Source organism: Oreochromis niloticus, linkage group LG7, assembly GCF_001858045.2.
Source record: "Oreochromis niloticus isolate F11D_XX linkage group LG7, O_niloticus_UMD_NMBU, whole genome shotgun sequence".
NCBI classification, from domain to species: Eukaryota; Metazoa; Chordata; class Actinopteri; order Cichliformes; family Cichlidae; genus Oreochromis; species Oreochromis niloticus.
In genome coordinates this window covers 10,038,005-10,064,579 of record NC_031972.2, presented here as the reverse complement: position 1 = coordinate 10,064,579, position 26,575 = coordinate 10,038,005, and the positions used below count along the sequence as shown (strand labels likewise).

The 26,575-nt window shown below is 41.5% G+C and overlaps 2 protein-coding genes across 6 annotated transcripts in view; one reads left to right on the top strand and one right to left on the bottom strand.

Moving 5' to 3' along the window:
* LOC100703592 (ras-specific guanine nucleotide-releasing factor RalGPS1) overlaps window positions 1-26,575 on the bottom strand; it is a 91,935-nt gene that overhangs the window by 27,326 nt on the left and 38,034 nt on the right. The window lies entirely within an intron of this gene.
* Window positions 943-26,554, top strand: LOC102082667 (angiopoietin-related protein 2). Of its 2 annotated transcripts, XM_005449499.4 has the most exons (5): window positions 943-5,021; window positions 8,475-9,404; window positions 22,998-23,191; window positions 23,677-23,947; window positions 26,122-26,554. In XM_005449499.4, the coding sequence occupies exons 2-5, from the start codon at window positions 8,510-8,512 to the stop codon at window positions 26,319-26,321; spliced, it is 1,560 nt and encodes a 519-aa protein (XP_005449556.1). In that variant the 5' UTR covers window positions 943-5,021; window positions 8,475-8,509; the 3' UTR covers window positions 26,322-26,554. The 2 variants fall into 2 exon arrangements, with proteins under 2 accessions (XP_005449556.1, XP_025764688.1); XM_025908903.1 differs by having other exon boundaries at window positions 943-9,404.

Genomic DNA, 26,575 nt, shown 5'->3' with positions numbered 1-26,575 from the left:
CTCGTAGTTCTAAATTGGAAGATTATTGTGATATTGAAATATAAAAATAAAATTATATTCTATTATTTTTTCATCGCTCAAAATAAGAGTCACACTCGCGGAAGCCGGTATACCCGCCGAAACGCCGTGCATTTATCGAGACTTTCAACCCCAGGTAGGCCAATTATGGATCTTAGGATCCACATTATGTGAGCAGCTGTTCTCCACCGTGAACTATGTTAAAGACAAACACCGTTCACGCCTGACAGATGACAGCTTACAGTCCTGCGTAAACTGACTTCGTATAGCCCCGATTTGCGGACTCTGTGCGCAGAGGTTCAGGAGCAGAAGTCCCATTGTAAACAAATCACGGCAGACCCGACGGTGTTTCCATGAGCATGCTTTTGAGTATCTCTTTATTGAGCACTTTTCACACATGGTTGCTGTACGCATACAGCCGGCTGTAGCTTTTCAGCTCACAGCCCGACATACACCACCAACAACACAACAGCACAGATAGCGCAGACGTAAAGGCAGTGAGGCGTGATTGCGGGTGTCGCTCAGGTGCGTCCGCCTCCCCTGCAGCGGCGCTGCAAACCACGCCCCGCCGCACGCATTAACCAGGTAAAATACATATTTAGGCAGAATTTTGCAAATATCTATTTTTCATTTTTCAGCAGCATAGTGCTTTTTTCCAATTATTTTTTAAGAGTCAGGTCAAGGCTCCAACAGCCCAAAGGCGATATAAGGGTGGCGGCTGACAACAGTTTTTGTTTGCTACACGGATCATTTTAGTTCAGGTTGGTGTCTTTCCTTTTGTTATATTTCTTTAAGAGTTCAAAATGTGTTGATTACATAAATATAATTTAATTTTCTCTGTAGCACTTCATGGATTTCATAAGCAGCACACCTTAGTTGTTCACACAAAGCATAAAGATAAAAAACAATATATACAGTGTTATCTTCATTTTAGATGTCAAAAAGTATTTGTGGCTCCCAGTGTTTTCTTTTGCGTGGAAACGGGATCCAAATGGCTCTTTGGGTGTAAAAGGTTGCAGACCCCTGGTCGTCAAATATTAGGAAGATTTGGGAGTTTAAATAGTTTCCTTCAGATCTTGTATAATTAGGCATCAAACTTAGCACTGGTTTAAAAGACATGAAGAAAGAAAACCTGCCACCTATTCAGAAAACTGTGAGCACATTACAAAGTTGGGCCAATTTACATCATAAGAATACTGCAGCTAGAGTAGTGGTAAGACTGCACACCTTTGGAGTGGGAGTTGCTAGTTCAATTCCCACCCGGTATCCAGTCCTGGCTAGATCCCCAATGCTAAAAAACCAAGCCCTGCAATAGCGCGGCTACGTCTGCAGCTCAGCCACTACATGTTATACTGTATATGTGACAAATAAAATTTGAGTTTATTTATTTAATGATATTTCCACAGGTTAATTTTATTACATATTTGTTGCCTTTGAGGTTCCTTACTCTGCTATTTAAAAGGTACAGTAAGGCCGTGAATACCTTTCTATGGACAAGAGAAAGACCTTATTTGAACAGAACAATATTAAAAGGTTATTAGAGAGGATGGGGGTCTTGGCTTGCCAAGAGTCAGTTGGTACCACTATGCCTTTTATGTTAATCAGTTATCCAAAAGTTATATAGTAGAAAGTCAGACTCCAGGATGGGGTTAAAAAAGAACTTGTCGAAGCTCTCCTTATACCGGCTTTTATCTCAGAAGCAGGGGAAGAAATAATGTCTAAGTACAAATTCCCCGAAATAATTTTTTTTTAGAAATATCTTTGATTAAGAAGCTGCATAATGTCAGGATGGAGAAAAGGCCTGCCAATATCTCACACAATGGTACAGGAACTATTTCAGAGTAATTGGAATGCTAAAGTCAGGACATCTAGGTTTTATAGTACAATGAGACAACATCATCTGCAAAAATTTGCAGGTCTCAAGAGAGCTCGGGAAGTGAACCTACAAGGGGTGATAGCTATGGAGACATGGAGAGAAATTGTTGGTGTAAGACAGTCCAGACAACATAAATGACATATAGTATCATTCATAAGAGGTATTGGACTCCCCGTAACATAGCAAAATTAAAACTGAGGGAATCAGATATGTGCTGGGGTGTGACAAGAGTAGAGACACACTAATACACATGCTATACGAATGCCAAAAGAAATTGAATCTATGGAAAAAATAATTACATTAATAATTACATAATGCCTACTACATGGATAAAAACTGGTATTCTGAAGAGCATCAAGAGAAACTTGCACATATAGATTTGTAAATGGTTATTATAACAATTATTGTGCATTGTGACAAACATTTATTGGATATCTGGGATAGAAATATGAAATAGCACTAAAACTGTTGTTTGTAGAACTCATTTTAAGGATCTTATTACTAAGGGTGGCTGCATTATAAACTTTAAAATCTAGATCTTTGAGTTGTATTTTACCATGTTATGTCCTTCAATGTACATATTAAACAAATATGTAGGACTGCTTTCTTCCATTTGCACAATATCTCTAAAAATAAAAAACATCCTGCTACAGAGTGATGCTGAAAAACATGCATTTATTACTTCTAGGCTTGACTACTGTAATTTATTATTATCCTAAAACGTCCTAAAAAACTCCCAAAATGCCTGATGATCCAAAATGCTGCAGCAAGAGCATTAAAGGCATATAAAAGCTTTAAAAATAATTAAATAATTCTGTTTTCTGAAGACAACTAGTATGCTTAGAAATGATCTGTTGAAATTCCCAGACTCCATTAAAAAAGCAGTTGGGAATATTCTGACAAAAACATGCAATGGGGGTGGGGGGGTGTAATTATTATTTTTTTCTCATCTTCATCAGCCTGCCATATACTTGTGTTGCTTTACTTCCTATAAAGCTGATTGTCTACCAATCACACCGTTTGTTGCTTGTTCACCATATCCTCAACTTCACATTTGCTCAACTAGTCTACATGTGGTTATGGGACTTGGAGAAAGTATTCAGCTGCATCCCTTTGTCGTGTAGGGGTGCTTTCAGAGTGTGGGGTAGTGGGCCTCTTGTTGCAGGCTACTAAAATGGATGAGGAAGAACCTTCAATTACACACTAAGTTGACAAGATGTGTGCACATGGAAGAGGATCATGGAATCTACTGGAAATAATGAATAACACCTCAGGCAGTGTTTTAGCATTTTATCTCCTCATGTAATGACGAAAGAAATTAATAGGATGAAGCCTCAGTACTGGCTCTGAATCCTTTGCACCTCATATCAATGTTGGATGGAACAATCAAAAGTAGTAACTTCTTCAAGGACACGAAGAAGACAAATAGAAGTTCAAACAAGAATATAATATAAAACAATTTTCTGGGTTTCTATTTTTCTTAGTGCTACAGCCTAACCCCACTGAGATGCACTGGCTCTACATGATATCAGCTGTTCTGACAGTTCCACTGTTAATATTACAGCTGCATAAAACAACCAAAACGATTAACAAATATTTGCCTATGATGTCATACTGATAGATACATGAGTTTAATGCGTTTCAGCTGTGCTCAGTCTAAAAAAGCTGTGCAGCCTTGTTTCCTGTCTCACAGCAAAGCCTAGTCAAAGCATCCAGCACTCACTGGCGAATTCAAACACATTGAGTCAGTAGTTGGGCAGCTGCCACTCAGGATATAATGCTACTGTTCATAACAGATGAAGCCAATTTAAATTCAGGAAGTTGTTTTTAATGATTACATTATTTTACTACATTTCTTTGTCATCTCCATATTTGTTACCTTTCCTTAAGATAAATGTAGTGTTAAAAGCAAAAATGTAAAATAATAATAGCAATAATATTGCTGTTGTACCATAATGCCTCTTAGGATCTTTGCTGTCCTTCTCAAACAGGACTCCAACTCCACAATGAGAAATGTTACAGCTGAAGATGCAATTATGATACAAAGCCACTGAGAATGTCCCTGTAAAGGTCTGGAAATAAACAAAAAGCACAATCAAAAGCTTCTAGAGTTTCACCAAATTAAATAAAAACCATCTCAATCAGATGTCTACGAGGGAAAGATAAAAGTATGTCTTACAGCTTAAGTTTGTGAGCATGTTGTGCAATTAAAAAAAATTCTCTGAGTCACTGACTATTTGTTGAAAGTTTCTCACGTGTTATGCAACCAGTAATTACTATGACAACATAACAAACTGTATCCAGACGCTTCCACCTCTCCTCCAGGCAAATTGTTTGAATGGACAGTCACTGCTTAGTTTCACAGATATCCCCCCATTTAAAGACAGAAGGACAGAATACACTATTTGTGAAGGAGCTCTTCAAGGAGTTTTTTTTTTTTTTTTTTTTGAAGACTTTTGCAGTGGTTTACCGTCATTTCACAACAAGAAGGTTTGGGGATCAAATTAATCAGCTGGCTGGACCCTCTGTGTTCTCCCTGTGCCTGCGAGGGCTTCTGCCCACAGTCCAAAGACATGCATGTTAAGTTAGATGGTTATTTGTGAATGATCTCCCAGTCTTCCCCACAGATGGAATTCCACAATCACTGAAGAACAGTGGAAAAAGGGAAGACAGCGGGGCTTACTGAGGATAAGGAATTAAAGGGTTTTTCGATCCTGTCTCGTGTCCCCATGATGTTTTTGCTGCAAAGGGGAGGGGAAGGAGGAGTCGCTATGCCTCACAGCTTAATTACTCCAAGCAACACTGTGTCTCATATGTAATGGAAGGAAGACGAAGTAGGAAGAGAAACAAATTTTGTCTGCAGAGCAGGCACAAACTTTGAGTTTGAGACTCATCCCTTCACTGCAACACATGAAATTAGAAAGGAAGGCTTTGTTGCCGCTGTATAGATCATCACATCACTACAACTGGACCACTGTCTTTGTGAACTTTAAATCTGATTCTGACAGAAGGTAAGAAATGATATCAAGAACTTCTACTGACTAACAGAGGAAACGTGAATGACTTCTGAGGACCTGGAGTCAAATCTTAAACCAAAGCAAGAGAGAAAAGACATAAACAAGTGGAAGTAAGTGAGGAAATTCTCTTAATTTTCATTTCATATGCAACACACACTGAATAAGTGGCTCAACCTTATTTTACACTTAACCCACAGTTTACCTTCCCTTCTGCCTTTTTACTAATTATATCTATGTTAATGTTATTTCCTGCTTTATTTAAAAGTAATGCATTACTTCAACTCTAATACATCTATAGAAAATAGAGATGTTACACAGCTCATGACATTACTTTGCATTACTCTATAATGTTGTCAGAAATGCTTTGTCACATAACTGCTAGTTCACATTCTATATACTCCTGAGAACCGAGGACAAAAATCTTTCAGTTTAACTGTTTTTGTGATTTGTGCATCCAATAGAGAGGACATAAATGAATATGCTGGGTCTCAGGCGCATATGATCACATGTGGAAAAATCTTTATTCTAATATGGACACTAAACTTTACCACACCTTTGTCTTCTTGTTCAATTAATTGAAAGTAATGTAAATATGCATTATACTGCAATATTTAATAAAGATTTGCTTCGCAGAAAGTGCGTGCAATCATTTCACATTGTGGTTCAGGGAGCCTGCAAGTCATTCAGCTTTTACACTAAAGGATCATCTTGAACCTCAAACAGTTATCTCAGACTTTCAAACTATCAACAGCCTTTAAAAATGTTTGTGTTAAAAATTCTAAGAAGCTCTCCAAGAGCCAAGGCAGTTCAATCTCTGGGCAGTGTTTTACTTTAAAGGTAATAGTATTAAATTATTTATTATTATTTCTTCTTTTTAATACAATTTGAGACGTTTAAGATGTTCCAGTAAATACAAGTTCAAAATTCAGACTTTCATTATTTGTCCTGTTTAAACCAACTTTAATACACTTGACATCATTTTGAGTACTTTCTTTCATTTTTTATGTGAATAAAGTACAGGTCCAGTATTAATTTCATTGTTCAGTAAAATCTGTTTAGTCATAAATTACAAGTGAAAAAGTTTTTTGGTCATGAGTGCCTTAAACACTACTGATAATATGTGACAAGCTGTGCAAGCTATAGGCTGCAGCTTACTGCACTGGTTGGCTAGCTCCCCAAGGTTTTGAATGTCTTTAACTATCCTGATAATGTCTATTTCTGACGTCGATAAGGGTATAATGTTTATGACGGCTGACTTTAATTACACAAGGATTATGTATTAGAAGATAATGAATAACAAGTATTGACTTGCAAATAACTGTAAACAAATAACTTTAGCTTATAATATATAGTACAGTATAATTAACTAATTTATATTAAACTAACTGGGCAGCACATTTTCTTTCTCCTGACAATACTTGCTTTAAAGATATAACATATTTTGAGGTCAAAAAGAAAGGCACGTGTGAAATACAAAGCTCAAATGTAAAGCTTCATTGGGATGCAAACTGTAATGTGATATTTAAAATCCCCTTTTAACAAATTTATTTCTAAACACATTTATTACAGCCGAATGATTCTGATGTCTACTACACTTAAGTGTGTTTAATGTGTGGTTGCATACATGTCAGCTGACACCATTTGTGGATTTGCATGACAGACACGGATAAGTGTCTGCTTCTGTATACATCAGCTTCTCAGTCACAATAACTTACAATTTACGACTACTTGTTTTATAAGTTGTGTGTTTAGTGCAGACTACATTGGTGCAAATCAGGTTAGGTGTTTTTCATGATTAAAAGACTCATAGGTCAGTGTTAGGTGGCCTAAAAACCACAATAAAACAAAACAAAATAACCATATCTCTTAAAATGGTCAGGTACAAGTACTGGATTGAATGAGAGGAAGCTGCCTCTCAAAACTTAGATTCCAAAAAAAGAGTTTTTATATTATGATTGTAGCCAGACAGAGAGCAAAAACTATAAGGCAACATGCCAGAAATAAATTTATGACCACTCACATGTTGAACTTACTTGAGGTCATCTTGGCCAAGTAATGGTACTTATGGCCTCTGTTGTATGGGGAAAAAACAGCTCACTAACTGTGTCTGAACTGACCTGGCTGAGGCAGGACTTTAAAAAAAAGAAAAATGAAAAAGAAAGATGATGTAGTAACTACCATATCCTAAAGCCCAAGATAACATGGCCTTGTGTAACTGTCAGGGGAGGCTCTGCGTTTCATGTTGTGTTATTGAACATTCCAAAGCTATGACAGTATTTTTCATCGCAAAAGGCAAGAGAAACAAAAAGATACAATATTCCATTATATGAGGTTGGAGCCTAGACTGGATACAGGGAACATCTTTAACTAAACTACTAAAGTGTAACTTTAACATTTACTTTAACTAAAATACTAATGTAAATGTAAATGTTTTCACTATTTCATAATAAGGCAATAAGGCAACTTTGAGCCAGACATACTATTTAGTGAATATCTTTTGTTCATACCCTAGACCATGAAATATGTACATGCAAATACAGCAGGCAGTGACTGAAGCTGGTTGTTGTTCTGGCAAACTTACCAACCAAATACTGATGGGTTGGTTATAAACCTGCTCTCTCCTCTCTGATTTTACCCTAGCGTAAACTAGCTGCAGAAGACTTGCTGTGTAATTTAGTAGATATTAGTTGATTTGCAAGTTACTGGCCGTAATTAAAGCACTACCTTTGTTTTATTTTGAAAATTCTTGAAAGAGCAGTTGTAAAACACCAAACTGATCATCTTCAGAGAAAAAGTTTATTTGAAGATTTTAAGTCAGGTTTCAGAACCCATCACAGTACAGAAATGGTGGTAGTGAAGGCTACAAATGATCTTCTTTTGGCCTCTGACAGTGGACTCATCTCTGTGCTCATCCCTGCTAGACTATAATGCTGACTATATTTTATTACATGGATTAGAGCATGCTGTAGGTATTAAAAGTATTGCGCTGTAATGGGTTGAACCATATGTATCTAACAGACTTCAGTGTGGTTATGTAAATGGGAAGTCTTCTTCACACATAAAGGTTAACTATGGAGTTCCACAGGGTTCTGTGCTAGGGTCAGTTGTGTTTATATTACATACACTTCCCCTAAGCACTACAAATAGAAGGCATAATATACATTTTCACTACTATGCAGATGACTTCCAGATTTTTCTATCCATGAAGCCAAATAAAATACACAAATTTTTTAAACTGCAGGAATGTCTTAACGACATAACGACCTGGATGACCTCTAATTTTATGCTTCTAAATTCAGATAAAACTCAGGTTGTTGAACTCAGCCCAAAAGATCTTAGAAATATGGTATCTAACTCTGGATGGCATTACCTTGCTTAAATTATAGGCAGCCACTTTCTGGGACAGAGCTGTGAAAAAACATTCACTGCCTGTATGAGCTTCTGAGCACACAGAGGTGGTGATAAAGTAATTGCCTAAAAATTTCTTCGACGAGTAACACCAGGTCAATGAATGATGCAAGAAAACAGACCTTTGCTGAGCATCTCTGCTTCATCTCTTTTAGAAACTGTCGTGGTCTGGGAGCAGCTGAACTGTGCTATGATTCTCCCTGTGGTGGTAATGGTGGGTCTCCTGTTGCTCTCTGGACCAGAGTCAGGTCTCCAAGAAGACACGCTAGAAATTGACAACAGCAATGACATCCTAGAGAGAGAGTTTATCTACGTACCAAAACGTCAAAAAAGGGCTGTTGCTGACTACAGTGCCTTCCAAACAGATAAATGTTCTTATACCTTCATTGTCCCTCAGCAGAAAAACAACGGGGCAATATGTGTGAACTCCAAGGAGCCAGAGACCTTGCTGCAAAACCGTATTAATAAGCAGGAACTGGAGCTGCTCAACAGTGAGTTGCAAAAGCAGCGAAAGGAGATTGAGGCACTCCAACTGCTAATAGAGCTTGATGGGGGTGTGATCAATGAAGTCAAGCTATTGCGTAAAGAGAGCCGCAACATGAACTCCAGAGTTACACAGCTCTACATGCAGCTGCTGCATGAGATTATCCACAAACGAGACAATGCTCTGGAGGTGTCACAGCTGGAGACCCGTGTGCTCAACCACACAAATGAGATGGGGAGGCTAGCTGGGCGGTACCGAGACCTGGATCATAAGTACCAGCATCTTTCAGCCCTCGCAAGCAGCCAGAGTGTTCTCCTGGAGCAGCTGGAAGAGCAGTGTAAGCAGGGAGGATACTTTTACAGTAAGGTTCAAGAGCCCAGCCGTCGTCTCCAGCCACAACCTCCTGCAATCTCCCAGCCTCCTTTACAAACACCTGAATTGTCTCCTGGTGGCTACAGACCTTTCCATCCACCCACTTACACTCGTTACACCAACTACCCCATGAATAATGAGATCCAAAGTGACCAGAAAGCCAGAGCACTGCCACATCCACTGCCCACAATGCCAGGTGGACCATACAGCTTCACAAATGAGCCCTCAGGTAAGTACTGCTAAAAATGTTTGTATCTTCCTTTGAGGTCTCTAACTGAACAAACATTTGCAGTCCCGCATTCACTGAGAATATACCAACAGAGACATATTTATTGAATAACTAAATTTTCTTTTCACAAAACTGTCAGATAGTTTAGGTTACTATAGGGTAATTTCATCTTATATTAGCCAATTTGTAGAACATCTTCTGTTTGAATGATATGCATAAAGGTTTTATGGTAGAACATTTAAACATATATAATGGTTGCTATTAAATTTTAGCATCATACAACACAGATATATATTTTTTGAAAAATGGTCTGTTAGTCCCCACTTTTGAACTTTTTTTGCAGTCTGAGGGAATGTTTGATAATAAATATCTCAAATTCTTTTAAAGGTGAAAGTCAGGTATTTCATACAATCAATATGAATTCAATGTAATTCAATACAATTTTATTTTTATGGTGCCAAACTGCAATAGCAGTTGTCTCAAGATGCTTTATATTGTAAGGTAAAAACCCTACAATACAGGGAGTGCAGAATTATTAGGCAAGTTGTATTTTTGAGGAATAATTTTATTATTGAACAACAACCATGTTCTCAATGAACCCAAAAAACTCATTAATATCAAAGCTGAATGTTTGTGGAAGTAGTTTTTAGTTTGTTTTTAGTTTTAGCTATTTTAGGGGGATATCTGTGTGTGCAGGTGACTATTACTGTGCATAATTATTAGGCAACTTAACAAAAAACAAATATATACCCATTTCAATTATTTATTTTTACCAGTGAAACCAATATAACATCTCCACATTCACAAATATACATTTCTGACATTCAAAAACAAAACAAAAACAAATCAGCGACCAATATAGCCACCTTTCTTTGCAAGGACACTCAAAAGCCTGCCATCCATGGATTCTGTCAGTGTTTTGATCTGTTCACCATCAACATTGCGTGCAGCAGCAACCACAGCCTCCCAGACACTGTTCAGAGAGGTGTACTGTTTTCCCCTCCTTGTAAATCTCACATTTGATGATGGACCACAGGTTCTCAATGGAGTTCAGATCAGGTGAACAAGGAGGCCATGTCATTAGTTTTTCTTCTTTTATACCCTTTCTTGCCAGACACGCTGTGGAGTACTTGGACGCGTGTGATGGAGCATTGTCCTGCATGAAAATCATGTTTTTCTTGAAGGATGCAGACTTCTTCCTGTACCACTGCTTGAAGAAGGTGTCTTCCAGAAACTGGCAGTAGGACTGGGAGTTGAGCTTGACTCCATCCTCAACCCGAAAAGGCCCCACAAGCTCATCTTTGATGATACCAGCCCAAACCAGTACTCCACCTCCACCTTGCTGGCGTCTGAGTCGGACTGGAGCTCTCTGCCCTTTACCAATCCAGCCACGGGCCCATCCATCTGGCCCATCAAGACTCACTCTCATTTCATCAGTCCATAAAACCTTAGAAAAATCAGTCTTGAGATATTTCTTGGCCCACTCTTGACGTTTCAGCTTGTGTGTCTTGTTCAGTGGTGGTCGTCTTTCAGCCTTTCTTACCTTGGCCATGTCTCTGAGTATTGCACACCTTGTGCTTTTGGGCACTCCAGTGATGTTGCAGCTCTGAAATATGGCCAAACTGGTGGCAAGTGGCATCTTGGCAGCTGCACGCTTGACTTTTCTCAGTTCATGGGCAGTTATTTTGCGCCTTGGTTTGTCCACACGCTTCTTGCGACCCTGTTGACTATTTTGAATGAAACGCTTGATTGTTCGATGATCACGCTTCAGAAGCATTGCAATTTTAAGACTGCTGCATCCCTCTGCAAGATATCTCACTATTTTTGACTTTTCTGAGCCTGTCAAGTCCTTCTTTTGACCCATTTTGCCAAAGGAAAGGAAGTTGCCTAATAATTATGCACACCTGATATAGGGTGTTGATGTCATTAGACCACACCCCTTCTCATTACAGAGATGCACATCACCTAATATGCTTAATTGGTAGTAGGCTTTCGAGCCTATACAGCTTGGAGTAAGACAACATGCATGAAGAAGATGATGTGGACAAAATACTCATTTGCCTAATAATTCTGCACTCCCTGTATTAAAATCTGTAACCCAAATCAGAATCGGTAATTTAAGACATCAAAAAATGTCTAGATATTGGCTAGTTAAAATGTGAAAAAAAAAGCTGAGCACGCCTGCAACTTTCATGCTGGGTTGAGCAAAAATATAATTAGATAGTATATTCCAAATAGAACAACATACTTGAGTTTGTTCTTAGCCACAACAAGAAGAAAATGCTATTTTTATTCAAATCTCATGGTGGATTGTGCAAATATCTCAAACTGTACCAACATCATTAATAGCTCAGGTAGCTCAGAGCAGGTCATCTACTAACTGGAAGGTTGGTGGTTTGATCCCAGTCTGCTCCGGTCTGCATGCCAAATATCCTTGGCCAAGATACTAACCCCATGTTGCTCTCCGATGAGGGGTGTGAATGTTAGATAGAAAGCACTTAGAAACAGCAGAGAGAAAAGTGCTTGTGTGAATGGGTGAATGAGGGAAGTTGTGTAAACAGCTTTGAGTGCTCAGAGTAGAAAAGCGCTTTATAAGAACCAGTCCATTTACCATCAAAAATATACCGTAATTTTCAGGCTATAAGCCGCTACTTTTTGCACAAGCTTTGAACCCTGCGGCTTTTAGTCAGGTGCGGCTTTTCTATGGATCGTCCATGATTTTTGTGATATCGTAAGAGGATTTGTTTTGGTTGTTCCGCTGTTGTACGGCACTACGTTGCCTGGCGGAAGGGCATGTGATCAGACACACAGTATCTGGGTACAAGAGTGGTATGTCGGTCACATGTCCATCCGCCAGGCAATGTAGTGCCGTACGAAGTAGTGCGAAAAACAAACTTGATTAGCAAGAGCAAGAGGAGTATTACAGGAGCAAAGGAAGCTTTCATTCACAAACCCTCAGTATGGCAAACAAAAGAAATGCTTATGATGCAGCTTTCAAATTAAAGGCAGTCGATTTGGCTCTCAGCGAGGGAAATAGAGCTGCTGCACGTACCCTTGGTATAAAAGAATACATGGTGAGACGTTGGAGACGCCAGCGTGACGAACTGGCTCAGTCCAAAAAGACGAAAAAAGCTTTCAGAGGAAATAAGAGCAGATGGCCCAAACTTGAAGACTGTATTGAAGACTGGGTGAACACACACAGAGAGCAAACGGACGAGGTGTTTCAACTTTGCAGATCCGACTGTCACGGTTCTGGGTCCGTTGGACCCAGTATTTTGAGTTTATTATGCTTTGGTTTATTTTGCATCTGGGATTGTTTTCTTGTTCTCTTGTTGTGATGATGTCTATTATTAGAGTTTCATGTTTCTGTTTATTTGTGTTTAAGGAATTGTTCTCGGTTGTATCTCACGTTTAGTTTAGTTCAGGTTCCATGTGTCATTTTCTGTCTGTCTCTCAGTGTCAGGTCTGCGTCTTGGTGTAGTGTTCTTGTTTCCTGTTTTATTGTGAAGGTCTGCGTCTCATGTGAGTGTGTTCAGTTTTACCTCTTGTCTCGTCTCATTAATTACTCCCAGCTGTGTCCACCACCTGTGTGTAATCTCCCTGTGTTTCTCTGTGTGTATTTAAGTCACGTCTTTAGTCATTGTAGTTGCTGGTCCGTCTGTGTATCCACCATGTTTCATCCGTGTGTCCCCTGCCGTCATCATTATCGTCTTCCTTCTTTCATGTCCAGGTTCGTGTTCTTGTTCATGCTCAGTAGTTTAGTTGTTCTCCGTTTTGCCGTTTGCTGAGTGCCTCGCCCACTCGCTTCAATGGAGGACGTGCCGTCCGACCCGCCGGACGAGGAGTTTCCCGGCCCGTCGGAGCGGTCTCCAAGGAGGAAGCGACGTTCGCGCCGCCGGCGCGGCACTCCACAGCTGGATGTCGGGATATGTAAGCAGCCGGCTGTGGTGAGTGAAAGGGACACTTTTGTTGATTCTGTTGCTTCTGTGACTGTTTATTCTGGGGCTATCTTTTGTGTTTCGACTGAGGATAACAATGATTCCTCAATCTCACCTATGGCCACAGTTTCTAAGACTGCCTGTTCTGAACCCTCGTTCCGAGTTTATGACCGTGTCCGCTCCATTGTCCCATCCGCACTTCCATCCCAGTTAAATGCCCGGCCTGTAACACTGCCTGCAGTTCAGGCAGCAGCCCAGCTGCCCGCAGTTCAGTCAGCAGCCCAGCTGCCCGCAGTTCAGTCAGCAGCCCAGCTGCCCGCAGTTCAGTCAGCAGCCCAGCTGCCCGCAGTTCAGTCAGCAGCCCAGCTGCCCGCAGTTCAGTCAGCAGCCCAGCTGCCCGCAGTTCAGTTAGCCATTCCATCACCTGTTACGCCTCCACTCCAATCATCTCTGCCCCCTGTAGGTCAATCCTTAGCCTCACTACCTGTTGTCCAGTGGCCGCTAGCTCAGCTGTCCAACTCTGGACCCCTAGAGGTCAAGACGCCAGCACCAGCAGCTTCACTGGAGAACTTTACTGAGCAGTCTCAGCCGTCATCCCCTGCTGAGAGCTCCAGTGAGTTCGCCCTTCTGCCTCCGTCCTCTGCTGGAGGATCAGAGGGACCCATTCAGTCGTCTATCTCAGCTGGAGGGCCGGAGGCGCCCGTCCAGCCCAAGTCTCATCAGCTGGGGGTTCAGGAGAACCCAGCCAGCCCCAAGTTTCGTTAGCTGGGGGTTCAGGTGAACCCAGCCACCTTCAAGTGTCGTCAGCTGGAGGGCCAGAGTCGCCCGTCCAGCCTCAAGTGTCGTCAGCTGGAGGTTCCAAGGAGCCCGTCCAGCCTCAAGTGTCGTCAGCTGGAGGTTCCAAGGAGCCCGTCCAGCCTCAAGTGTCGTCAGCTGGAGGTTCCAAGGAGCCCGTCCAGCCTCATGCCACGTCTGCTGGAGGGCCCGAGGAGCCCACCCAGCACCACGCCTCGTCTGCTGGGGGTTCTGGAGGACCCAGCCAGCACATCCTCATGTCAGCTGACGGTCCGGGGAAGTCTGTTCAGCCGTCACCTGCTGAACTATTCCCCGCGACTTCAGCATCATCTCCTGCAGCATCATCTCCTGCAGCATCATCTCCTGCAGCATCTCCGCCTCCAGCCGTCCCGCTGCCGTCGTCAGGTTCCGCAGCCATCCCGCTGCCGTCGTCAGGTTCCGCAGCCATCCCGCTGCCGTCAGGTCCGGCCTCCGTGTCTTCATCCCCGCCTGGTCCGGCCTCCGTGTCTTCATCCCCGCCTGGTCCGGCCTCCGTGTCTTCATCCACGCCTGGTCCGGCCTCCGTGTCTTCATCCACGCCTGGTCCGGCCTCCGTGTCTTCATCCTCGCCTGGTTCAGCTCCTGCTCCACCTTCGTCTGGCCCAGCTCCTGCTCCGCCTTCGTCTGGCCCAGCTCCTGCTCCGCATTCGTCTGGTCCAGCTCCTGCTCCGCCTTCGTCTGGCCCTGCCTCGTCCACGTCTGGCCCTGCAGTTGCCACACTGTCGTGGGACCCAGCTCGTCCTGTTCTGCCTCGCCTCTGCTGGCCGCTTTCTAGGCCTCTAGTTGGGTGTTATGGCCGTCGAGGCCGGCCTCCGGAGAGAGATCGTCGCCGCTGCTGGCATCACAGCCAACCTCCGGATCTGCTCAGTGGCCGCCACTGCCTTCCAAGTGGTCGGCCTCCTGATTGGTTTCGCCTGCGCCGCCGCCATTGCCATGTGCATGGTTGGCCTCCAGAACTGTTTGCCCGCTGCCGTGTGCATGGTCGGCCTCCTGAACTGTTTGCCCGTCGCCGCCGTTGCTGTGTGCACGGTCGGCCCCCTGAACTGTCTGCCTGTTGCCGTGTGCATGGCCGGCCCTCTGACCTGTTTTGGCTCCTGTATGGCCGACCTCCGGGTCGACCCCCTGAACTCTTCGTGGACTCTTGTTGAGCTTTAGTTTGGTTTCGTTTTTTGATGTGTTTTCCTGTGTTCTTGAACTGTTTTCTTGTGTTTTTTGGTCTGTTTGGATGCTCTTGCTCCTTGTTTTTTGTTTGGTTTCTGTCCCTCCGTCCTGGACCCCCTCCGCCCGCCCTGGCTTGGTGCTCTGGTTTTGTTTTGTTTTTTTCGTTTGGGGCTGTCGGGAGCCAGCCCTTGGAGGGGGGGTACTGTCACGGTTCTGGGTCCGTTGGACCCAGTATTTTGAATTTATTACCACCTTCACGCCTGCCTGCGTTTGGATCCTTCCTTACCTTTTCCACACGGCTCTTCTCACTCGCCGTGACACCGACTGAAAGCCAAAACAGTCGCCAACGAAAAGAAGATAGAAAATTTCAAAGGTGGGCCATCCTGGTGTCACAGATTTATGAAACGAAAAGGACTGTCCATCAGGGCGCAGACGACTGTGTGTAAGCAACTCCCACCTGACTATTATATTCCATCGGAATCCATCATAAACATGGATGAAGTGCCGTTGACGTTTGACCTGCCCCTCACTAGGACTGTTAACAAGCAAGGTGAATCAACCATCACGGTGAGAACCACTGGCCATGAGAGAACGAATTTCACTTGTGTGCTGGGCTGCACAGCATCAGGGTTTAAACTTTCGCCAGTGGTGATTTTTAAGCGGATGACTATGCCAAGAGAAGAGATCCCGAGCGGCATCTCTGTTAAAGTCAACAAGAAAGGGTGGATGATGGAAAGCGTAATGAAGGAGTGGCTGCAAGAGTGCTATGGGAAGCGACCTGGAGGATTCTTTCGCCAAAAAAAAGCGTTGCTTGTTTTGGACAGCATGAGGGCCCATATCACAGATTCTGTGAAAGCAGCCATTAAGAGCACAAATTCGATTCCAGGTGTGATTCCTGGAGGCACAACGAAGCACCTGCAGCCACAACGAAGCACCTGCAGCCACTCGACATCAGTGTGAATCGTGCGTTCAAAGTAGCACTACGCGTTCAGTGGGAGGCGTGGATGACGAGCGGCGATAAATCATTTACCAAAACTGGTCGCATGCGAAAAGCAAGTTTTGCCCAAGTCTGCCAGTGGATTCTGACAGCGTGGAGAAGTGTGAAAACATCCACGATCACCAACGGATTTCGAAGGGCTGGACTACTGCGTGATGGAGAGGAGGACACCGCCACGGCCCTTCAGAGGGTGTTCGACTCCGATACTGACAACGAGGATTTCTTTGGTTTTGAAAGCGACAACGAAGGAGAGAAGTGGAGAGTGGATGACGAAGCCATCCTGAGCCTGTTCGTTTCCGACACTGGAGAAGAGGACTTTGGTGGTTTTAGTGCGCAGGAAGAAGAGAAAGATGGTGGTGAATGACTTTTCTTCTTGTTAAAGCCGTGTTACTGCACCTGAGCCTAAAAGGTAGGCCGAATCTATTTTTCTGGTGTGCTGTAGGTTATTGTTATACACTACATTTGTTACTCGTTTATAAAGCACAGTACATGTTTCGTACTTGTAATTACCGGTACTTGTACATATACGTAAAAAGTTATGCAAATATATACCGGTAACTTGTTTTTCAAAATATTAATAAAAGGGATGTGTTCCCAAACAGCCATCTCTTTCCTGACAATCCCCTTTGTGCATATTCTCTTACATATGGTAAGTAAACATTAAAACACCTGGGGCTTTTAGTCAGGTGCGGCTAATGTATGTACAAAACAGGATTTTCCTCTGATTTTAGCTTGTGCGGCTAATATTCAGGTGCCCTTTGTAGTCCGGAAAATACGGTAACTGCTTATACAGCAATCACTTTATAAACTGTATAAAATGTACTGTATAAACCTACAAATTTATGTAATTTGAAGATGGTGGAGCAGAAAACATTCTAAAAAAATGATGATTTGACATTAGTATTATAATCATTTCTAGAAAAACTATCAAACTCCAATGTTTTGTTCCATTTAGAAAGGACAACCTACTTATATTTTTGTGGTACAACTACTCATATTTTCTCAATCCAGCATTAAAGCTGAATCAAAATGGCATTTTTGTCATTTTGGGACCACAAATTTCATGTTAAAAAGCATTCTACATGACTGTTTTACAGTATTGTGCAATTTAATTATTTATCATTCAGAAATCCTAAATAGAAATCTTCCTCAGACCTCCCCTGTATAAACAAACCCAGCATTTCATGAACAGTGTGATAGTGACCTTTGCTTTCTGTAATGTTAGAAACACTCGCATCATCCTAAGATAAAGCACAGAGACTCTGGACTTTTACATAATGCAAAAGTATTCGGCCCCCTTGAACTTTCCACACTTTGTCACATTACAGCCACAAACATGAATCAGTTTTATTGGAATTCCACGTGAAAGACCAATACAAAGTTGTGTACATGTGAGAAGTGGAACGAAAATCATACATGATTCCAAACATTTTTTACAAATAAATAACTGCAAAGTGGGGTGTGCGTAATTATTCAGCCCCCTGAGTCAATACTTTGTAGAACCACCTTTTGCTGCAATTACAGCTGCCAGTCTTTTAGGGTATGTCTCTACCAGCTTTGCACATCTAGAGACTGAAATCCTTGCCCATTCTTCTTTGCAAAACAGCTCCAGCTCAGTCGGATTAGATGGACAGCGTTTGTGAACAGCAGTTTTCAGATCTTGCCACAGATTCTCGATTGGATTTAGATCTGGACTTTGACTGGGCCATTCTAACACATGGATATGTTTTGTTTTAAACCATTCCATTGTTGCCCTGGCTTTATGTTTAGAGTCGTTGTCCTGCTGGAAGGTGAACCTCCGCCCCAGTCTCAAGTCTTTTGCAGACTCCAAGAGGTTTTCTTCCAAGATTGCCCTGTATTTGGCTCCATCCATCTTCCCATCAACTCTGACCAGCTTCCCTGTGCCTGCTGAAGAGAAGCACCCCCAGAGTATGATGCTGCCACCACCATATGTGACAGTGGGGATGGTGTGTTCAGAGTGATGTGCAGTGTTAGTTTTCCGCCACACATAGCGTTTTGCATTTTGGCCAAAAAGTTCCATTTTGGTCTCATCTGACCAGAGCACCTTCTTCCACATGTTTGCTGTGTCCCCCACATGGCTTGTGGCAAACTGCAAACGGGACTTCTTATGGTTTTCTGTTAACAATGGCTTTCTTCGTGCCACTCTTCCATAAAGGCCAACTTTGTGCAGTGCACGACTAATAGTTGTCCTATGGACAGATTCCCCCACCTGAGCTGTAGATCTCTGCAGCTCGTCCAGAGTCACCATGGGCCTCTTGGCTGCATTTCTGATCAGTGCTCTCCTTGTTCAGCCTGTGAGTTTAGGTGGACGGCCTTGTCTTGGTAGGTTTACAGTTGTGCCATACTCCTTCCATTTCTGAATGATCGCTTGAACAGTGCTTCGTGGGATGTTCAAGGCTTGGGAAATCTTTTTGTAGCCTAAGCCTGCTTTAAATTTCTCAATAACTTTATCCTTGACCTGTCTGGTGTGTTCTTTGGACTTCATGGTGTTGTTGCCCCCAATATTCTCTTAGACAACCTCTGAGGCCGTCACAGAGCAGCTGTATTTGTACTGACATTAGATTACACACAGGTGTAGGGATGGGTATTGATAAGATTTTCACGATTCCGATTCCATTTTCGATCCTGTTTAACGATTCGATTCTTTATCGATTCTCTTATCGATTCTTTTTAAAAAAGGAGAACACACAGGTCGATTAGCTTAGAACTTTGTTTTATATCTTCTCTTTGAACAAGATAGAAATTTAGGAGTAACATGGCCTTACAAACCCAACAGTGAGATCTTAAGAGATCCACAGCCTACGGCTCTTCAATGGGGTGTCACAGGGTCCCCAGGAAAAAAAAAATTGTAAATGTAAAACAATAAAATAAATATTCTTCTGTAGCAATAACAAAGTATAACATAAATTATTCTGTAGCAATTACACAAGAATATCCAGTAATGTCCCTCCCTACAATTAAACACATTCACTTACCGAAAATCGGGGCAAATGGGTGCAAGCCTTTTACCACAAACTTAGTCACTGCTCGGAGACATTCATCTATCCTGGCCTGAAAGGAGACGCTACCGGTAGACTGCAGCGAGAACTGCCAGCCAGACTCTGTCTGTCTCATCATGGTCACCTAAATGCACAATGGCAGGTTTTGTAATAAAGCAGATCGCGCTAACATAATATGCACTGTTAGCTGATTATTTACCTGCCGCATTAACGGGAGAGGACGTGCAAACGTTACCGCTGCTGCTGGGTTGAGATTCACGAGTCCGGAGCGGAATTAAAAACACGACATTCATTTAAGGTTATCGCGTGTTTTGTGAGCAAATGCTTTTGCATATTCGTAGTGTTTCCTCCTTTAAATGAAATATCTACTTTGCAAGTATTGCAAGTTGGCCTGTTGTCCTCCGTCTGGTAAAGTATAACCAAACTTTTTAGCGTTTGAGCCGCTTAGGCGCCCTGCCAGGTAAATGATGCTCCGCAACGTGGTGACGTCATTCGGGACGACTGGAATCGATAAGGGAATCGTTTGCAAAAATGGCAAACAATTCCAAGGAATTGAAACAGTGGGAACCGGTTCTCAACAAGAACCGGTTTTCGATACCCATCCCTACACAGGTGCAGTCTATTTAGTCATTAGCACTCATCAGGCAATGTCTATGGGCAACTGGCTGCACTCAGACCAAAGGGGGCTGAATAATTACGCACACCCCACTTTTCAGTTATTTATCTGTAAAAAATGTTTGGAATCATGTATGATTTTTGTTCCACTTCTCACATGTACACCACTTTGTATTGGTCTTTCACATGGAATTCCAATAAAACTGATTCATGTTTGTGGCTGTAATGTGACGAAATTTGGGAAAGTTCAAGGGGGCCGAATACTTTTGCAAGCCACTGTAACTACATTCAGTGTTAAAAGCAGAAGCTGTGCAGGTCTGAGATCAGCACCTTCTTAAACACCAAAATGAGTTACTATTTATGCTCTTATATAGTGACACCAGTTACATGGATCATGAATCCCTTTGACTTTTTGCCTTTAACTTTATCAATAATACAGCTGCAGTTTTCACTGACAGTGTATCATAAGGTACTTTAGCCTTTGTACTTTTTTCATCAGTTAATTTTCGAGTTATTACAAAGGACAAACATATAGGATGATTTGTCTGTTGTCACTGGGTGGTGCTGTGGACTGAATCTGAGGGCAGCTCCTGTAATCACAAAGAGAACAGAATCATCACACACTCTGAAATTTGAAGTTTATCCCTCAAATATTAAATAAAAAAGCCTTATATCCAGACTATCCAGACATTTTTACCTTTAAGTTGTTTGTGCTTTTTAAAAGGTGATCTGCAAAGATGAGATGATGGAGCAGGTTTCCAGTCCTTTTCACCTGCAAGAAAATAGAGAAAGATATAGAGGTATGCAGTTTTTGAGCTGCTGCCTGAGCACTGGACAACATATATTAATGCTCTCTATATTATTTCTCTCAAAGGATGTAAGATGTACAGTGTACTGCAAATGTACAATACCTCATTCAGGATTAATTCAGATAATTTTTTTAACCTCAATATTTGAACCAAACTCTGTAAAAAAAAAAAAATCTATAAATAAATATATAGAGTTGTGCTGAAAAATTAGCTTTTTTTTTTTTTTAAATTTGGTGTTCCTGTTCTGTTTCTCATATAAACCGTTTCAGTGCCTCATCTTCAGCTAATGGTCTGAACATCCTTCAATTCAGTACAGTCTGAGCAGCACATCTAATAACAGAAATATAACACTGACTTTAGTGAACTTTCAGGTTCAGAGGGTATATTCATTCGTGTGCACAGATTTAGCTACTAAACATGGCTTTCCCCAACAGCTGATTGCTCATCTTAGCTAGCTAGCTAAGGACGCTGATTACAGATTAGCTTACAAACACATTTAACTTACTGAAAAAGTGCGCCAGGGCCTTGGGTCCTTCTCTCAGTTAGTCCAGGTTATTGCAGAACACCTTACGTCGTCAGTTTAAAATACTCACTTGTGGTTTTGGAAAATGAACACTGGACCTCCTCACAGCACCCCCGTCTATCTACCATTCCCAAACAGAGATACAGAAGTTTCTCCAAGAAAGCAGCTACCATCAAAGCTATCATGATGATGTTGCACCCCAAATTCACATCATGTAGTTGGTAATTAGAATACAACTTATGAGAAAAGACCGCTTGAACACAAATCGGTGATGAAGACTACTAATAATGGCAGAATGCATCTTTGGGAAAAAATTTGTCTGAGGAAAACTTTTTGTTTAATTTGACCCCAGTCCCATCCGCTAATATGGAGGCGGCGGGGTTTATGACCTATATTGCAGCCAGACACCAGGGGATAACAGACACATTTTGGCTTCATTGTTGGGGAGATGTTAGGTTGTCCACATTTTCTACGGTCATTGGTTTATATACAAGTTACCATGTTGTGTAAAATGTAAAGAAAAAATGTAATGTGTGTAATATAACGTCTTCTTTTAATACTCTCTAAGTGTATGGGAACTAAAGAAACCAGTTGCTGTAATTTTAAAGAAGAATGTTTCCCATTCTCAGTTAATGTAGGACTTCATTTCATATATCCTAAATGTTTTTAGTGGGTGATAGGTCTGAATGGCATTTGACTGAGCAAATTTCACCTCTTACTGATTTTCAGATACAGCCACCCTACTCTACTCAGTGTTTATTCCTAACTGACATTTTTTTGCAGTTATTTTCCCCTCTCTTCTTTTGCCCCCAATGGGTGGCAGGAGTTCCCCTACCTAAAGTGAGTTCTGTTGGAGGGTGAATCCTGTGTAAAAGTAAGGGTTTTTTCCTACCAATGGTTGCAGTGGTGCAGTGTTTAGCACTGTTGCTTCACGGCAACAAGGTCCTGAGTTTAATTCCACCATCAAGCCAGGATCTTTCTGTTGGGAGTTTGCATGTTCTTCCGTATTTGCGTGGGTTGTCTTCGGGTACTCCGGCTTCAGCCCACAGTCCAAAGACATGCAGTTAGTGGGGTTAGGTTAATTGATAATTGTAAACTGACCATAGTTGTGAATGTAAGTGCTTGTCTGTCTATGTGTTAGCTCTGCAACAGACTGGCGATCTGTTCAGGGTGTATCCTGCTTCTCGCCCTAAGACAGCTCAGATAGGTTCCAGCCACCCTGTGACCCTGAACTGGATAAGCAGAAGATAATGGATGGATGGTTGCCAAGTGGTTGCTCATAGATCACGGGCTCTTTTAGGTTCTGTCTTTAATACAATAAAGAGAATTCCACTAATTTTGTGTAATACTTTCCATCATTCCACAGAGGACAAAAAGTGAGAGATAATTTAAGAATAGATGTCTGTGTTCCCATGTGTGTGCTGTGACAACAAAGAAGGTTTTGCCCACAGTACTGTTTACTCTTGCCAGCAGCAAACAGACTGGAAAGCATTTGTCATATTTTGCAGAGACAACACGTGATCAGGAGTGACTCACTTTTCCAGGAACCCTCCATCTGTATATTTTTCTATTACACTTCATGTCTCCATGTGTGTTGTGTGCACAGGTTGTTAAAACTATAATAATGATGAAGCCAGCATGTCACTAAAAATGAGCCTATGATGATCACACACCCTTCATTTTCTGCCTTCTACAGGACCTTTCAGAGATTGTCTGGAGGCTCTGGAGAGTGGATATACCACCAGTGGAATGTACCTCTTAAAACCAGACAAAAGCAATCAACTTATGCAGGTCTGGTGTGACCAGAGACAAGACCCTGGTGGCTGGACCGTTATTCAGAGACGTCAGGATGGCTCTGTCAACTTTTTTAGGAACTGGGACACTTACAAGGTAATAAGTTATAGTAGCATCGAAGATTGTACTTATGAGGTTCTATGTGCTGTCTAGTAAGTAAGAAAATTGTAATTGTAAAAAAAACAGTAAACTGAAATAAAGAGATCACAACAGCACATAAGAAATCAGTTCCAGTGGTCTCAAAATTCTCAGTGCTGCTGCCAACACAGTGATCCAAGAATGTTATAAGCATGCTGTGTTTCCATGTAGTCATGAATGGTGCTCGATAATACAAAAATATAAATGTATAAAGTCATCTTGTGACCTAAAGTCAGCCGAGTTCTCTTCTCAGTCTCAAGATAAAGGCACATAAGTATTTCCAAGCCAACAATTCCTCTAATGCAACACTGATAAGTCATCAAAGCACTTTAAGCCAATTAGATGCTCACAGTTGGAGAGAAGAGGCCTCTCTTCTGACTTAATCCATGTGCTCGTTCATGTACTTTATACCTGACCAATTCAGTGTCTCTCTCCTTCCACAGCAAGGTTTTGGAAACATTGATGGTGAATACTGGTTGGGCCTAGACAACATCTTTTGGCTGACAAACCAGGGCACCTACAAGCTTTTAGTGACGCTGGAAGACTGGACTGGTCGGAAGACCTTTGCAGAATATGCTAGCTTTCGTGTAGAGTCAGAAGCAGATTTCTACAGGCTACGACTGGGCCAATACCACGGCAATGCTGGAGACTCTTTAACCTGGCACAATGGAAAGCACTTTACCACGCTGGATAGGGACCATGACGTCTACGCAGGTAAGTGGATTCCCGTAAAAGACAAGGTGATCACACCTTCTAGTAGATTTCTTTTTCACACATTCTACAGTTGTTATTAGTAGTTACTAATAACTCTTAATAGTTTCTACACTCTTGTAGACTGGTTTGCAGGGACATCCACTTATCCAGGAAGTACTGGATACAACAATTGCTTTTTGCTTATTGCTTTGTTATACACTCCAATTAGGATCTTCAATCTCTTTCCCCAAACCACAGGTTTGTCTTGAGGTACACAATTTTTCTATGGTGGTATTTCTAGAACAGGAATTTCAGACCTGTACCTCTTTTTCCCATCTCCAGAGGCTCTCTGTGAGAAAGAAGGAATATGAAAATTGATGAATATGAAAGATGTCCTTTTATGGACAGTGTCATTATGTACAAAATTTTAAACGGGAAGCCCAACATGGCAGTCTTAAAGAAAGCGACACTCTAATAACAATTCAAGAAACATTGAAGGAAGCTGTGACTGTGGGGAAAGACCCTGCTGAATTCCGCATTAAGTTATGTGAAGATGTAAAAAAAAAAAAAAAAAAAAAAGAAGGATGAACTCACAGCAGAGTTCAACCGGAAAATACAAGAAAGTGTGCATCACATCGAAGGAACTGAAAAACAAATTGGAGAAATAGAGGGGGACATGGACAGAGCGGTGGAATATTGGAGTGAAGAATGCTCTCTCACGGCTTCTCAGAAGCCAAAGGTAAAGATGAGCAAAGTGTCTGACCTCGAAGATGGTTCCTGACGTAATATGATCATGATGAACATGATGATTACGGTATTCCAGAGGGTGCAGATTGCACTGCCACTGTAACTTTTTTTGAAAATCTAATTAAGTCAGAGCTGGTTGAAAACAGCATGCTAAACCGAGAGTGAGACCTAGGAATAGAACAAGTACAAGGGGTCCTGGCACAGGGCCTCCAAGCGCACCTCCTTGCTCTGTAGTGGTCCGGTTTATTCGATATGTAGTCAAAGAATAGAATCCTCCATGCAGCTCAGACTAAGAAGAAAATGGTCCAAAACAAGTGGTTGGAATAAAAATATCTCACGATTCATTTGGAATAATAAGAAACCAAAAGTGAAATTCTCTACCCCGTTACTGCCTGAGGAGATGGGGGTAGGGCTCTGCCTTTATTACTTATCTGCTCAGTTACTGTCACTTTTATGTTTGTGTAATCCATATTATGAAGCCAATGAAAGAACATTCTACAGTACATAACCATTACAGTCAATGTCTGGTTGTGTTGATAAAGAAATTAAGGCATCCAAGGAATGGGTAAATATGGGAAGACTTAGTAAAAACCTGTAACTATTGGATGAGGCAAAATTGTTTAGGCGGCCAACATATAAACCTGACTTTCCACCAGCAGTACAAGACAGCAGGTTCTACCAATGGTTTTCTCTAGAGATTACCTCCATATGTAAGCTCCCCAAACACTGGGAAGTGCGATTTTAAAACCTTATTTCAAACATACCGCCTGGAAATAACTGGAATTTTATAGATATTCAAAGAACGATGGGAAAAGGAACTAAATATTGGAATACCCGTTAAGGTTTGGCAATCTGTCTGGAAAGTACAGCCATCATCTAGAAATTCCTGGACTCGAAAGACTTTTGTTGGAAAAACATAAATTGCTTCTTTATAATGCCGAAACAGAAATCTAAACTAAACATCTAAACATATTCTGGTCTTGTATCTATTCCAACTTTTTTGAATGAGGTATCAGTAATCCTTTCCAATTTCTTGGATTTTAACTTTTTGTGCAATAATCATTATTATATTTGAATCTGTCGATAATTGTCCCATGATCACTTGTTTCTTCTTTTCCTGTGTATGTGTTTTTCTGTTCACAATTTGAAAAAAAAGAAACTTTTAAAATTTTTACTTCAATTGTGGTGGATGGAATTGAAATATACACATAAATGGCTCATCTTTAAATCTTCAAGCTATGTATTCCAAATCCAAAAAAATGGTGGAGGAAAATCAAGAATTTAATAGTGCATGGAAACATCAGTTTGCTTTCAACGCTAATGGACTTTTGAAAAAACTGAAACTTTCTTAATTTTCTTTATCATATTTAAAGCCATTAGGCTGCTAGTTGTTTTATTTAGTGTACATACCAATTGGTCTTATTTGCTTGTGTTATTTGTGTTTCCAGGGAATTGTGCCCACTATCAGAAGGGAGGATGGTGGTATAATGCCTGTGCTCATTCCAATCTGAACGGTGTGTGGTACAAAGGTGGGCATTACCGCAGCCGCTATCAGGATGGGGTCTACTGGGCTGAGTTCAGAGGAGGAGCTTATTCTCTAAAAAAAGTGACCATGATGATAAGACAAAATGGAAATACCTTCCAATAATTGCTCAGTATGTTGAAACTTATATTTAACAAGATGTTTCCACCAAAGGGATTCTGTATCACAAGACCAGGCACCATTGGTTGAATTTCAAAGCTTCTTTTGGTTGTTATACATTCACAATGCCAAGACGTGGCAGAACTTTTTCATTTCATTTGTTCTACATGTAATGCTTTTATTCATGTTCTTGCGCTCATAAAGTTATACTGCACACAAATAAAAAGCATACAACCTTGCATGTAATGAATGTAAGATGA